Below are 16,445 nucleotides of genomic sequence, written 5' to 3' on the forward strand. Positions count from 1 at the left end.
TCTGCTTTGTAACATTTTGTGTGTGTGTGTCTGCATGCGTCCGCACACATGTGCTGTTAATCGCCAGACAACTGGTTAATGACCCCAATCAAGAATTAGCTACTTACTAAAGTAAAACCATAACCCATTAAAAATATATTTCTAACATGGTTGAAGCACGCATTTCTGTATTTAAGGGTTGAGCCTCCATCTCTCGACCGTAACTTCCTATCACATAGAATTTTAACAGTTTGAAAAGTGCTGAAGTTCAGATGTTGACAAAGCAGCTGTAATCCCATGGAAAAACAGGCTATGAACAGAAAGAGAAAAATGGCAAAAATAAAGACAAAGTACTCTATGTGAAAAGATGCCTTACTTCACCCATAATAAAAGAACTGGAAATTTAATTTGTATTTCCCCAATCAGACCAGCAAAAATCCTTAACTTTACTAACATAGTGTTGTTAAGGCTGAAAGGAAATAGTCACTCTTACACAGAGTAGTAGAATATTAAGCTGATAAAATCCCCACTGAGGCAAATTGGCAATATCTGTTTAAAAAAAAAAAAAGTTACAAATTCATGTTTTTTTTTGGCCCAGTAATTCAGCTTCTAAAAACATATCTTACAAATATATTTTCACATATTCAAATCAACATATGTTTATGTATACATATTGCAGTACTGTTTTTAATAGTAAAAATTTAAAAGAATTCAAATGCGTGCCCACAGGTGATTCCTAAAATAGAATATCATGCAACTATACCCTCTCTAAGTTTTGATCAGAAAGATTTCTGAAATGTATTAAGTGGACAAAAGCAAAGTAAACTAAAGGGTTTATATTTTGGTTCTTTCTGTGCACAAAGTTGGGAAGGTATTAGAGATCTCTATACCTTATTTGTTGTATATACATAAGAAACTCTGGAAGAATATCCAAGAAACTAGATACAGCTAAGCCATTGAGGGCAAAGAAGTGATAACTGTAGAGGGAGAGGAAGTCTAGACAGGAAGGAGTTTATTATTATAAACCTTTATGTTCTTCCTGGTTTTGAACCATAAAATGTATTTTCTCTCTTTTTTTTTTTAAGATGTATGTATGTATTTATTTATTTACTTGAGAGAGAGAGAGAGAGCATGCAAGCAAGGGGAGGGCAAAGGGAGAGGGAAAGAAGCAGACTCCCCACTGACTGTGGAGCCCTGCGTGGGGCTCGATCCCATGACCCTGAGATGATAAACTGAGCTGAAATCAAGAGTTGGAAGCTTAACTGACTGACCCACCCAAGCGCCCCAATATATTTTCTTAAAGAAAGAGAAGAGAATGGGGCCCCTGGGTGGCTCAGAGGTTTAAAGCCTCTGCCTTTGGCTCAGGTCATGATCCCAGGTTCCTGGGATCGAGCCCCACATTGAGCTCTCTGCTCAGCAGGGAGTCTGCTTCCCTTCTTCTCTCTCTGCCTACTTGTGATCTCTCTCTGTCGAAAAAATAAATAAAATATTAAAAAAAAAAAAAAGAGAAGAGAAGTAAATGGGCGTAACTATTATCAAGTACGTAAGCTTAGAAAACCTTACCTCTAAAATGATTTTAAACAGGGTGCCTGGTGGCTCTGTCAGTTAAGTGTCTGCCTTTGGCTCAAGTTATGACCCCAGTGTCCTGGGATCAAGCCCCATGTCAGGCTCCTTCCTCAGCAGGGAGTCTGCTTCTCCTTCTGCCCCTCACCCTGCTCGTGTCTTTCTCTCTCAAATGAAATAAATAAAATAATTTTAGAGAAATAAAATGAGGGATACCAAAATCTGTTTGTGTGATCTTTACAGAATTACAATGATCTTTATTATCTCTGAAATCCCCCAATGAGTGCCTAATACAGTGGATGTCTTTATATATATATTTTGAATTTTTCATCAAATTGAGTGACTGTGTTATCCCAATCTTAAAAAACTTAAATTTGAAAACATGAAAACATACTTTTACCTTATTGTGTAAAATTTGATAGCTAGCTTTTTTCTGTTTAGTCACTCAGGTCTCTGTGTTTACTAGGTACCTGGTTTTGCTACTACCATTTTCCTCTCCTGCTGAATAAAAAAAAGTTTTCAACCCTCCTTTTATCCAGCTTTTGTCCCCCTTTGGTACATGAAAAACAGTTAGTATTTTTGAAATAAATATGGTCATATAATTGCTCATTGAATCTTTGACAGCAACCCCCCCCCCACCGCATCATCCTTAAAGGAATGTTGAGTGAGTGACATACCGAAGTCCCAGTTCAGAGGAGCCTCGGCACACAGGCTCAGTTTAGGAAGCTCATTCACACAGAACTTGCACTTTAGCCTCCAGTGAAATGTGATCCCAATGAAACATTTAAAGAGGCAGTCAAAAATAAATTGTTTAGTTATCCACTTTTAAGTAATAGCACTTTACATTCTATGATTTTGTTCAATAATTTAAATACATGAATACAAATACATGTACAATGAATGGATAGAGACTGATTCTTTGTAACCTTGTCCTTCCTTCACCTTGCATTTGTCGACTTAGACACCAGTAATCTAGAAGAACATGTATAATACTAAATAATGATAATTTATGTAAGATAAGAAGACAGAGAATCTTAAAATTCTGACACTATCTTGTTTTTCTTGACCAAGGAAATTAAAGGCTAGTCAGATATATATCCTTGATCTCTTTTTGCTTTCCTGATGGTTAAAACCTGGGGCACTGCAGTCCCTTTTGAGGACCTCTGCCTTGTTAAGACAGAATTGAAAAGTTCAGAGAATGCATGAAGGTTAGCCACTCGATTGCTAGAAAAAGCAATTAGCAAACGACTAAGCTATCCCCTATTTGCACTTAAAAAAAAAAGTTAATTGCTTATTTTTTTTACCACTCTGTTTCAATATTATTACAAACCATTTGTCATCATTGAGCAGATGTGTCAAAGTCATCATTTTGTAAGAAATCTTTTTCTTTTTGAACCATTAAGAAGTCAAAGAAAATTTCTGATGGTTGCTTCATTTCTCTATTTCACTTTCTTTTTTTAATTTTTTTTTAAGCTTTTATTTATTTGACAGAGGGAGAGACAGTGAAAGAGGGTGTACAAGAAGGGAGAGTGGGAGACAGAGAAGCAGGCTTCCTACTGAGCAGAGAGCCTGATGCGGAGCTCAATCCCAGGATCCTGGGATCATGATCTGAGCCAAAGGCAGACGCTTAACGACTGAGCCACCCAGGCGCCCCTCTGTTTCACTTTCACTAACAGAGTTTACTATATGCAGTTCAGTGTTTTCTTGTCAAATTAACTTGAAGACATGCATTGATTCAGGAAATAGTGAAAAGTTTAAATTCCTGGGTCTCAAAAAAAAAAAAAAAAATTCCTGGGTCTCAGGAAGTTGCTACTTTACAGGTGACCGTAGAGGAAGTGTGCGTTCGAGAAGAAAACCCTCCTCCCTTAGAAACCTTTTTTGCTTGAGAGCTGAACAGTGTGTATCCCCTCCTTCCTCTTCTTACACATGGGCCTGTGGAATTTAAATATATTTTGACAAAGTGAAGAGAACTGTCTCTGTAACATATTGATGCCAATGAGTTTTAAAACTATTTCCCTTGCAGGTTAAAAAAGAAAGACCCTGGGAGGAAATGACTAAATCCTTTGTGTATATCTTCATTGACAGCTGATAATTAGCATGCGGCTTAGCGATAATAATTAGTTCCCTCTTGAGAACATTTCCGGATGAACTCTGAGTTGGTGCATCTCAGTTTAGTCTTGTTTTTGTCCAGTCCCTCCCCCAAGTAATTCATGTTATTTTTGGAGTAGGAAGAACTCAAGATGAGCTCTCTCCTTTTACCCGAGTCAGCGCTGTCCATTATTCGCACTGTGTTTTCTGGAGATTACCTGAGATTAGAGTTTCTTTTGTCCCCCTCTTCCTGTATGTTTTCCGATTCTTTCATCTAGGTGGCTTGAAGCAGTGCAGATGGATAAAGAAGTTAGCTATTGCTTGCTAAAGATGCCAAGCCCATGGGCTGTAATTTGGAGCTAAAATCACTAATATGATTTGAAGTGCTGGCTTGAAGGCTAACAGAAGGAAAAAGTCTCGAGGGAGGGAAGCTTCTTGCTTGAGTTTCTTTTGCATTTAGTCATACCTTAAAACTTCCAGTACATCTTAGAAATAAAGCAAATGAAGTAAAAACATTTTCATTTTCTGACAAGAGATGTACAATGTGGAAAATGTCACCAATTGACAAGTCAACAACAGGAAGACTTCTGTAGTTACTTGAAATAGTTTACATAATACAAATTAAAGGAAATTAAAATTGATATTAACCTCAATTTTCCTGTGGATGTTGCTGCTGTTGAGTTATTTTTAATACTAACTGTTCAATGTTGGGGAAACCTTCCATTTTATCTTATTTATATCAGCTCTGCAGAAATACTTTAGACTTCAGACACATTGTAATCCCTTGATGGACTAGATTTTTCTTCATTGCTTCGGTGGGTTCTATCTGTAATAGGTTATAGAGTCCTTGTTAGTAAGAAACAAGCTTTTTTTTTTTTTAAAGATTTATTTATTTATTTATTTGACAGAGATTACAAGAAGGCAGGGGGCAGGCAGAGAGAAAGAGGAGGAAGCAGGCTCCCTGCTGAGCAGAGAGCCCGATGTGGGACTTGATCCCAGGACCCTGGGATCATGACCTGAGCCGAAGTCAGAGGCTTAACCCATTGAGCCACCCAGGTGCCCCAGGACGTGTCTTTTTACAGAACAGAGGTGATAGTTGTTCTTCTTTTCTTTCTTCAACATACTGAACGATCAATAATTTGCTTTTATAGCTGTGCTCTAATTAAATACTTTCCACTAACTTTTTCCCTAATAATTCTGTTTCTTTCTTTAAATTTTGGAATTCCATAATTTATCAAACTTTACTGCTATTGTCTAATTAATTGCTTTTATTTTTACAGTGATCTTTTTACAAATAGAAGCACACTTGCATTCCTAGGAATTTCATATGGATGAACTAGATGAATGATTCCCTATCCCAAAAGAGAACAAAAATGAAAGTAATATTCTCTGTGCAGACAGTAAGATTTATTGTCCACTTGAGAGAGGGACTTTAACAACTCACTTTTTAAAATATTTGAACATGTTCCTTAAAACTTGGTAAGATTATACTGAATGTCTCTAAACTGTAGGTCAGCTTATTCAGTCCACTGGAAATACAGATTGCAATGAATTTATGTTACTGTATATTTATTTATGAATAAAGACAGACTAGATAGGTCTGTCTCTGGGATTGATACATGTACTTAATGGAGACAGCTCTGACCCCCGCATAATTATAGGGACCACACTACCTACCACATGGCTTCTACATTTAATCATGAATGGTTAATTGATTCCAAAGTAGCCAGTCTTCAGAAAGTTAGCGATTTATGAACTGTGAACACTGGCTAAATCAACTACTTTTTTTCCTTAGGAATTTAAATTCAAAGATGCAAAAACTATTGTGGTATTGTGGTGGGGTGGGAGCTGGATGGTCATACAACTAGGGGCTAATGTACACCTATTCAACATGAGCAAACTAATGAATAAACCCTTTAGAATCAGTATAATGAAGTAGTGGCATGAAAATCAAGAAGCAAAGATGCACCAGTTTTCAATGAAGAAATTGTCTTGTGCTTCTCTTGGTTTTCCAGTTAATATGAGGCTTGGTTTTTCCATCCTTGGACCTATATTACTCTAATTTAATCTCTGTTCATTGAAATAATTAATGTCCTTCCTAACATGGCCATCAAGTCACTTTTGGTAGATTGCACTCTGATACGAATTCAGGTGGCTTGCATTGAGGCATGGAATTACAAGCAGAGGTGTGGCTCCTGATACCTAATTTTTTATTGTTGTTGTTTTTGTTTTTGTTTTTGTTTTTGTGGTATTAGGTGTCTGTCATTGTATTTTTCAGCCATTAGGAGGACCTCTGGTCAAGTTTCTCTTAGTCTTAATACCAATGTTAATACTTAATAGTCAGGGTTCTCCAAAGAAACAGAACCTGTAAGAGATACATAAAATGAGTTACTGCCTTACACAGTTACAGAAGCTGAGAAGTCCTGTGGTCTTCTCTCTGCATGACAGAGAGACAGGAAAGCTGGTGGTTTAGTTCAGTCTGAGTCTGAAGGCGTAAGAACCAGGGGTGCTGATGATGTAAGTCTCAGTCTGAGGGCAGGCAAGAACCAACTCAGTTGGATAGGCAGGGAAAAAAAAGGAAAAAGAGTAACTTCTTCCTTCCTCCCTCCACCATTTGATCTACTCAGACCCTCAACACATTGGATGACATCCTCCCATGATGCTTTAGTTGGTGCATCAAGTAAATGGTAATCTCATCCAGAAACACCTTAACAGATATACTCAGAAATAATATTTAGCCAAATGTTTGTGCAATCCTGATCTAGTCAAATTGATATATACAATTAGTCCTCATGGCAACCAATGTTCCTAAGCAACTGATGGACTTTTTCTATAGTGTATAGTGACTTTTACTTTGAATTTTGGGAAGTCTGGGCTAATTTTGGTATTCATTTTAACGATGTATAGGGATATTAAAGAGCATCTTTCAGTTAATAAAATTAATTCCAGTCTTCCATTATTTTCCTTAATTTTTCCCCTTCATCTTGATAACCCTAACATTATATTTTTTCAGTTAACTGTATTTTTATAAGTCATCTCAGATCCTTTTTGGGAAGAGGCAAGTTAAATAATCAGATAAGAATAGAAAATTGGAGTTAGTATTTAAATATAAATATGTACAGCCTTTAAAAAAATGTTTCTATTATAGAATTTATTCATAATGGATACTTTTAACCGAGGATGTTGGAGGTCTAGGATGTTGGAGCATCATAGACAGTTAAGAACAGTTTGGGTCATAGAGAAAATTAAGGAACACAATCAGGATTTATACCTGCAGAAACTGACAAGAAATATATAAACCATCACATTGATATGTATCGGGCAGTATCATGATTCTGAAATAATATATCTTCCTACAAGCCCAGACTTCTTAGGAATCTGTAATTGGCACTACTGTGTTGTATGGTGATGGTCAAAATAGAAAGTTGCAGAAGCAACTCAATAAGCTTCTCTCATTTTGTGAAAATGTTTAAAGAAAACTATAGTCTATTCATTGGGTCTTATAAGTTTAAAAAGGTAAAGTGACTTTAGGAATTATTCTAGAAAGTGTCTTCATAAGTAAAATGAAATTTATTGACTTACCGCCTGAGGCATGTCTATGATATTCAACTTAATGTATCCAAACATATCTTGGCAGCAGTTTCCTTTGAGGCAACATAAATAAAATAAGATCCACAGTTCCTTATAACTTAAAACAAGTGTTCTTAGACCCTATATATCATTGAAATATATGAAAAGTCATAAATATTTTAACTACTTCCCTTTAGGCAAGTTTAAATATGGCACATGTGATATTTACACTTGTTCATTATACTCCTTCCATTTGTTAAACTTCCAAAACACAAGTTTTATGCTGTACTTTGAAAGGCTCTAAAATATCTGTGTGGTATTTTTGCCATGTTTTTATGACCTCCACTTTAGAAATGCAATGTAGTCAAAGACTTAAGAATTTTGAAGGTGGAATAGAGGTTGACATGTAAGGAAACCATCCACATAAATGTTAGTTGGTATGACCAAGAGGCTTAGAAGATTGTTCAAGGTGACACAGGTAATTAATGGCAAAGCCAAGATTTGCATATGGCACTTCAGATTCTCCGTCTACAGGACTTTTTGTTATGACATACACATCTGTTGTACTTTAATTCTCATTTTTTTTTTTTTTTGTAATTTGAGTGATTTTTTGTTGTAATAATGTATGTCTATAGGGTGGTTATTTTAATTTCTGGGCATACGAGTTTATCAGTAAAATAAAGGACAGTGGTAATTTATTTTATTTTTAAAAAGATTTTATTTATCTATTTAATGTAGAAGAGAGACACTGCAGTGCAAGGGGCAAAGGGGGAGGGAGAGGGACGAGTAGATTCCACACTGAGTGTGGAGCCCAAGGCAGAGCTTGATCTCAATAAAGCAAGAGAGGGGTACTTAACTGAGTCACCCAGATGCTGCAGGGCAGTGGTAATTTAAACAGTTACTCCATGGCTATTCACTGTTGTGGGAGGAAAAAAAAAAAGATAAATGTAAAGGACATAAGCAATGAACATTTTTAAAAATTTGCATTTGTTGGACATACATTTCAGTTTTTTCTCTTTGCATTTTCCAGACTGTTTCTCCTTGGGTACATGAGTATATTTTTGTGATCTCATGGGATAGACCTGGCTACCAGAGTGGGAAGATGGGTCTGAATAAAAGGTGATATACCAGAGTAAAATAAGCTTGATGCCTCAGTAATCAGTCTCTATTACTGCAGACAAAAAAATAAGAACTACCACCATTAGACTATTAGAAATAGAGTAAGTGTGGCAGAAATTGACGAGTTATAAAAATAAGTAGCTGTTAATGTCTATCTCTCTTTATTCAGGGGTAATAAGGTCCCAGTGACCTCATTGGGAAATAAGTAAGGTGATCTCTAGAGGGAACTGATTCCTGGAGTGCCTCCTCTACTGGTTGGGCTGTCCTTCATTTGATCTCAGAGTTTTTAATATGGCATAGACTTTATAATATGGCATCCACTCTGGCAACACTTTAGGGTGTGCTCTTGTATTTTATTCCTTTCATCACTTTATCATTTTCCAGCAAACTTAATTACCCAAACTCTGCACCTTACTGGATATGGTTTAGAGACCTATTAAGTCTAGAGGATGTGTAACCATTCTTTTTTAATTGCATCCTTTCAGATAATGATTTCACTATCCATAAAACTTGGAGAATATTAGCAACCTATTAGAATAACAGGGGGACATTTTCTGGAAAAGAGTCCATTTAGCAGCCCTGATATAAAACCATAAGTGATCATATATAAAGACAAGGTGTAATGCCACTAGACGGTGTTGATCCATATTTTTGTTATGGTATCAAATCCCTAAAATGTGCATCCCTTACTGTTGGTAGGTGCCTAAGAAGAAAGGAAAATGATATGATTTTACCTTGACAAAATTGTTAAATGGGAAAAATTTGTCTTTCGGGATTCAGAACCCCTGATCATTCCTCTTTCCTCCTTCCTGGATAAAGCACCTAATCATTCTTTGCATCCCTCCCTCAAAATTTGTTCTCAGGGGCGCCTGGGTGACTCAGTGGGTTAAGCCGCTGCCTTTGGCTCAGGTCATGATCTCAGGGTCCTGGGATCGAGTCCCGCGTCGGGCTCTCTGCTCAGCAGGGAGCCTGCTTCCCTCTCTCTCTCTCTCTGTCTGCCTCTCCATCTACTTGTAATTTCTCTCTGTCAAATTAATAAACAAAATCTTTAAAAAAAATTTGTTCTCAGATTCTTTATTTAGGTGAAGAGTCAAATGACTCAGTATCACTAGTTTTACCTTTGTAAGAGATACTTTGATTTAACAATATTTCTTACTGCATTTATTTATTTTTAAAAAGATTTTATCTATTTATTTGAGAAAGAGAGAGAGAGCACGTGAGAGAGCACATGAGCAGTGGGAGTAGCAGGCTCCCTGCTGAGCAAGGAGCCTGATGTGGGGCCTGATCCCAGAACTCTGGAATCACAACCCTAGCCAAAGACATCTGCTTAACTGACAGAGCCACTTGGAGGCCCCAGCAACATTTCTTATTTCAAACTAAAGGGTTTTTATTATTATTATTATTATTTTAGTGTAGTTGACACCTTGTGTTACATTAATTTCAGGTGTATTAAACTAGAGGTTTAAACTCAGCCCTACTCCACAAAATTTTGGACACCTACAATTACAGAGTAGAGATTTAGACAGTAAATACTTTTATTTTTAATTTATTTGAGAGAGAGAGAGAGAGAGAGAGCAACCATGAGTGGGAGAGAAAGGCAAAGAGAGAAGCAGACTCCCCACCAGAGCAGGGAGCCCAACACAGGGCAAGATCAACACAGGGCTTGATCCCAAGACCCCGAGATCATGATCTGAGCTGAAGGCAGATGTTTAACCAACTGAGCTATCCAGGTACCCCAAATACATTTTTAAAAAGATTCTGTCTATTTGACAGACCACAAGCAGGGGGAGCAGTGAGCAGAGGGTGAGGGAGAAGCAGGCTCTCCGCTGAGCAGGGAGCCTGACTTGGGGCTCTACCCCAGGGGACCAGGATCAGGACCTGAGCTGAAGGTAGAGACACTCAACCGACTGAGCCATCTAGGTACCCCAAATACATTTTTAACAGAAGGGGAAAAGGTCCTTCATCTCTCGTTCCCAGAAGCAGAGCGGGCACAGTGCGTGGAGATTGGTCACATCTCATCCTGCTTTCCTGCTTTCTGGAGTTTAGTGTCTGGTCACTAGTTCCCCCCCTTTCTCTGTCAAATGTGTTAGGCTTTGACTTTCAGGAAATGAAGCTGTCTTTGAACTTGTCAGCATTTCCCAAGGGGGCCTCTTTGGGAATTTTTCAGCATGCAGGGTCCAGTCTTAGGGGCAGTAGTTACATCATGGAAGGCTCTCCTAAATCACCTACCAAGCTTACGTCCTGAACTGCTGTAAACAGTTAAATACCTTCAACAAGCAAACAGATGCACATGCATGAGACGTGTGTGTCAGACTGTGACTTTCTTTCTTTTTTTTTTTTTTAAGGATTTTATTTATTTATTTGACAGATATCACAAGTAGGCAGAAAGGCAGGCAGAGAGGGGTGGGGGGAAGCAGGCTCCCCGCCAAGCAGAGAGCCCTATGCGGGACTCAATCCCAGGACCCTGGGATCATGACCTGAGCCAAGGCAGAGGCCTTAACCCACTGAGCCACCAAGGGGCCCCCAGACTGTGACTTTCTAAAACTAAGTGTATGTTAGTTGAAACAAATCACTTGCGGTTTCTGCTCTAGGCATGAATACATAAACGCCAGCTAAAAATCAAGAGAGATCTCTTAGAGATCCCAACCAGTTTTATCAATTGTCCCTGCTGAACTGAATGCTATCATACATTACCTCATTTTTTAACAACCTGAGAGTTTCCAGACTCGGACACTTTGATTTTGGATATAACTTTCAAAACCCAAATCAAGTGGAGACATTTTATGTGTATGTGTGAGTTGGCGTGCATCTGGAATTAAATGGACATGCTTTTAGAATATTTTTTGTAGATTTGGAATTTTTGTTGCATACAACAAATATAAATATATATAAAATATATAAATATAAAATTTACAGTAAAATGACTTTTCTACATAGCACTTTACATAAAGATCATGAAGGTTAACTCTTTTTGTATTTAAAAACATAGGATATCTACCTTACATATTGAATTGAACTTTTTAGATTCACAAATTTGTAAAGATTTTAATTTGTGCACATTAAAATTTATTCTATTACATGTTTTTACTTGTTAAACAATTTTTTTAGTTTTTCTTGTTTTGTCAAGAAAGACCCTTATCAATATGGAGCACTGAATAAATTTAAAATGTACATGATTTGATAGTCATACATATCGTGAATAGACTACTACAGTAAATTTAGTTAACGTACATTATGTCACATAGAACTTTTTGTGTGTGTGATGAGAACTTTCAAGATCCACTCTTTTAGCAGCTTTCAAATATGCAATACACTATTGTTAATACGCTGCGTATTTTTAATCTTTTGATTAATAAATTCTAAAGGCTTCATATTAGTGATAAAATGATTGTTGTCATACCTAGTAGAACTATGTAGTTAATAGAGCCATGATAGAAGTGTTATAAAGGTATTTGTATTTTCCCTTTTGTTTACCAAACATTTTCTTCTGCGTTTCAGAGCTCTTGGACCTAAATCGAACATCGATCTTTCATAGCCCTTTTGGGTTTCTTGATCTCCATACTATGCTGCTGGATGAATATCAGGAGAGACTCTTCGTGGGAGGCAAGGATCTTGTGTATTCTCTCAGCCTGGAACAAATAAGCAATGGCTATCAAGAGGTATGGAAACATTGAACTGTGTATCAGGAGGGAAAGAAAAGGGTATGGGGGAGATAACTTCTTGCATGGTGTTACTTGAATTAGTTTTTGATTGTTGGCCATTTTAATATTCTGAGTGATTATTTTATTGGAAGAAATAAAACATTCATGAAAAATGAAGTCCTTTTGAGAGAAGTCTATAAAGTATCAAGAATGAACTTTTCTAGCGCACCACTGATCTCTGTATTCCCACAAGACTTTGGATTGGTGTGTCTGACATTCCTGTTTGCATGAAGGCCCTTGTCACCACACCCACTGTCCTGAGACCTGGGTTTGGAACATGCTTTTACCAGCAGTCCCTCTAGGCTTTATGACAACAAAAACCCCAGCCTAGAGAAATAAGGATGCGTGACCTTGCTATAAATATTAACTCAGGTGGGTGCTCCTTAAATGCTGGTGGATTAAAGCATATTAAAATAGGCAAGTGTCCAACATTTTCAAGCAAAGGTTGAATGTGATGAAAAAAGATAGCACTTAGAGTCTCTGCTTATACAGAGTTGAGTCTCGTTAAAATTTTTTTCAGACCCAAGTCAACCTTAAAGCATGAAGAAATATTTAGATGATAGTATCTTTCTGGCATAAAACTTGAAGAAATATTTAGATGATAGTACCTTTTTGGCATAAATGTATGTATTACATAATACATTTTCTTTACAATACACATTTATTTTTATGTTTGTCAGAATGTTCAGTGTCCATATTTTTTAAAGTCACCTAAAAATTTATGATGAACAACAGCCTCCTTTCATCTCTGTCAGTTTCTAACCCCTAGAGAAAATTATTTCAACTCTTGTTACTTTTTCTGATTCTTACCTCCATTTTTCTAAATAACATTTGTATGCTATTCTTTCTTGATACCATTGATGTTAGACATTATCTATAGACTTTCTATTAAGGAAGATGGGGATTTTAACATTCTTTTCTTGCACTACCATAGCTAAAATATCTCTGCAGTGTGTGAGAAGCCCCCACTTATCTGTCCCTTCATCTTCCCAATTTAGCTGTAGCACAATTTTTATTTAAGTAACAACTATCGACTTTAGCGTAATTAGGAAAATAGATCACACTTACTTTTTTTTTGCCACTTATGGGATTAAATACTATCCCTTCTTTTTTTCTATTTGCTTATATTTTATTATATTGCTTTCTCTAATTTTTCACCAAACACCAAACTCTCTACCCAACTTCCTCTCCTCTTCTCAGTGTCCATCAGTTCCAAGTTTTTGGTTTTTAAATTAGAGATATCTTTCCTGGTTTTCTTACCGTCCCAGAGTTTAATGTCACCATTATCCTTGAGCATGCCTCTACCTCTCACTTGTAGAGTTTTCTTGATGAGTTTATATGACCTTTTAGTGAAATATGGCTTCTGGTAGCTTCTTGAAGAAGGATCCAAAGTAAACTTCTGAGTTTTTTATGTTTGAAAACCATAATACTCAAACTTCACATATAATTGATAGATGAGTATAAAATTCTGGAATGAAAATCATTGACTTCAGAATTTTGAGGATACTGTTCCATGTTTATTTAAAGACTTTCAGGATAGCTGTGAGAAGTTAGTGCATTTCTAATTTCAAAGTTTTGTATGTAACCTCTTTCCTTCCACTATATCCCCCTAATCTTGACACTAAGTGCCTCTGTATTTTATATTTTTCTCAAATTTCTCTTAGAGTTGAGATATATATATATATATATATATATATATTTTTTTTTTTTTTTTCATCCACATTGGGCCTTCTACAGGAGACCTCATGGCTTTCAGTTCTGGAAAATTTTTTTTAATGTTTTTTCTTCTTTCCATTTTCTTCTTGATTCTCTTTCCCTCCCTGTTCTGGCCTGTTTATTGTACAAACGTGGGACCATTTCTCCTAATTTCACCTACGCCTGTCCAATTCCTATTTTCTGAAGGACCACAGACTTCCAATTTCTGAGAATCTCTGAAGTTTTCATGAATCAGCCTGATTATTGGCTCCCTTCACCTTGTAAGCATTTAGATTTCAGTTTTTCTAGTGTGCAGAGCCATTCAACACTTTTCCATATGTCAGAGAACTTCCACAATGTTGCTGACATTTCTTTGGCTTCTCCACTTAAGTTCTGTCTTGTCCTTTTTGGATTATGTCCTTTCCTATCATTTGAGTCGTTGCAAGAGGGAGTGGAAGCACATAGTCTTTCCTTTTTACTATCATTTTCCATTATGTTTTCTCAATAGTTCTTAAAAGGCTATCTCTTTATATATGTAACACATATATAGTATTTATATTATATACACACTCACACGTACGTATACCCCTCTGTAAGACCATCTATGACCTCCACCTTCCAGTCAAATTCAGTGGTTTTTCCTCTCTCTGCTTGGATAGTCTTTCCACCACTAACTGTGATGTTCACCATATGGCTCTCGTCTTGTTCTCTCCGTTACATCATCTATGTTCTCCGATTTTCTGTGAAGGAATATCTAAGCTAGGGATCCTAAGTATTGGATTCATAGAACAACCTCTATTATGGACTGAATGTCCCCAAAATTCATATGTTTGAGCTCTAACCCCAAGTACCTCAAGTATGACCATATTTGGAAATAAGACCTTTAAAGAGATAGATTAAAATGAGGCCATTAGGTTGGGCCCTAACCCAGGCTGATAGGTGTCCTTATAAAAGGAGGAAATTCGGTCACACAAAGAAACATCAGGGTTGTGTGCCTACAGTGGAAATACAGTGTGAGTCACAGTGAGAAGGTAGCCATCTATAAGCCAAGGGGGGGCCTCAGAAGGAGCTAATCTTGCCAACCCCTTGATCTTGGGCTTCCAGCCTTCAGAGCTACGATGAAACAAATTTCTGTTGTTTGTGCCACCGAGTCCATGGTATTTTGTTATACCACAGCTATAATAAACTAATACAATCTCTATAAAAATTTTAAGTATGTGAATATGGAAAGGTCCTTCAAGGGATGGGACATCCTTAAGATTAAGAATCTTTGTGTTTTGGAAGTGGTTTTTAAATTGTTATCCTTGGGTCAGGATCATGTAACCCTTATGGAGTTTGTCCCTGGAATCCACATTTATAGCAGGCTTTCTCGATGATTCTTCTGTACACAAAATCTCCTAATGATTTTCCTCAGCTGTTGTTTCTGATGTGGAGCTGAGACCAAGAGGTATCAGCTTCCTACATTAATGTGATTCCCCTTTTAGAGTAAAGGAAATTGAATCACCTACTTATTCTCCTTAGTTGTTTTGCCCTAATGGTGTCCTTAGGCCTGTAATGCTGGAAAGACTGGGGAAATGACCTGGGAAGACTCTAAGGGAAAAGGAGAGTGGTAGGGTTTCATGAACTGCATCTTAGGGAGCTAAATAGAATAGTATGTGACCTTTGAAGCTTAAGGGTATCATATCTCAAGAATATCAAGGAAGGTAGCTACACAAATTATTAAATTCAGTAACTTTGCTGCATTCAAGGGTAAATCCTCATTTTGTGGAGCCTAAAGTATATACAATTTAGTGACCCCTTCAGGAAATATCCTTATTCAGACATAAATCTCAAAATTGCTAAGGTCCTTCCCTGGGTCAGAAAAGAGTCATATTCCAGCAAGGAGCCCTGAAGTAACTTCACCTCACTGAGGTAAAGTTCTGAGGTAACTTCACAATGAGGTAACTTTACCTCACCTGCATTTATGGATTTGTACTTTTCCTTCTTGGTTCCACAAAGTGATTAGCAATGAAAGTTCAAATAGAAATTTTGTATTTGCTTTCAGTAGCATCAGGATTAAAGCTAGGTCTGCCTGATGCACCTTTTGTTTAAAGGAATGAACTTGAGAATGAACAGGCCTTGGTGCTTTCCAGGCTCTGAAGATGCAATGTGTCTGCCTCTGGGCCAAGCTTTCCTCTGATCTTTTCTGAACCTTGTTCCCTCTATTTTTTTTTTTTTTTTGTAACCTGTTATTGCATTTTTAATCTCTCCTGCTTTGCTTGATCTATCTCTGGGTTTCTCATCATGAGTTCTATTAACATTATGAATGGTGTGAGCTGGGGAGGGCATGGTAGACTGTTTAGCTGTCCCCGGGGTTCTATGTAATAGATGTCAGCAGTACACATCCCCCCAGGCATGACAATCTAAAAGTCTCTGGTCATTACCAGATTCCCCTTGGGAGGCAGAATTGCTGAGGTCAAACAATTAAGTCCAGCCCATCATTCTATGAGCAAGATCCAGACCGCACCATAGAAACATCTCCCCTTAAATATGTATCCATGTGATCCCAAGTCACTGTATTTATCCCAAGTCACTATATTTATCTCTTAGCTTTTAATAACTTTTGAAATGTAATATTCAATACATCAAAGAATATGAATAATGTAAACATGTTAGAAAGCATAATAATGAGACCAACACCAGTGAACCCCATACTCATCCAACTCAAGAATGAGAATATCACCAATCCCA

The 16,445-nt window shown here is 37.1% G+C and overlaps 1 protein-coding gene across 1 annotated transcript in view; it reads left to right on the forward strand.

Annotated features, from left to right (window-relative positions):
* Positions 1–16,445, forward strand: part of SEMA3E (semaphorin 3E) — a 253,189-nt gene that overhangs the window by 131,063 nt on the left and 105,681 nt on the right. Inside the window, exon 2 of the mRNA XM_032306024.1 lies at positions 11,818–11,978. Within this exon, the coding sequence (XP_032161915.1) occupies positions 11,818–11,978 (161 nt within the window). The remainder of the gene's footprint in view (positions 1–11,817; positions 11,979–16,445) is intronic.

Source organism: Mustela erminea, chromosome 11, assembly GCF_009829155.1.
Source record: "Mustela erminea isolate mMusErm1 chromosome 11, mMusErm1.Pri, whole genome shotgun sequence".
Classification (NCBI taxonomy): domain Eukaryota; kingdom Metazoa; phylum Chordata; class Mammalia; order Carnivora; family Mustelidae; genus Mustela; species Mustela erminea.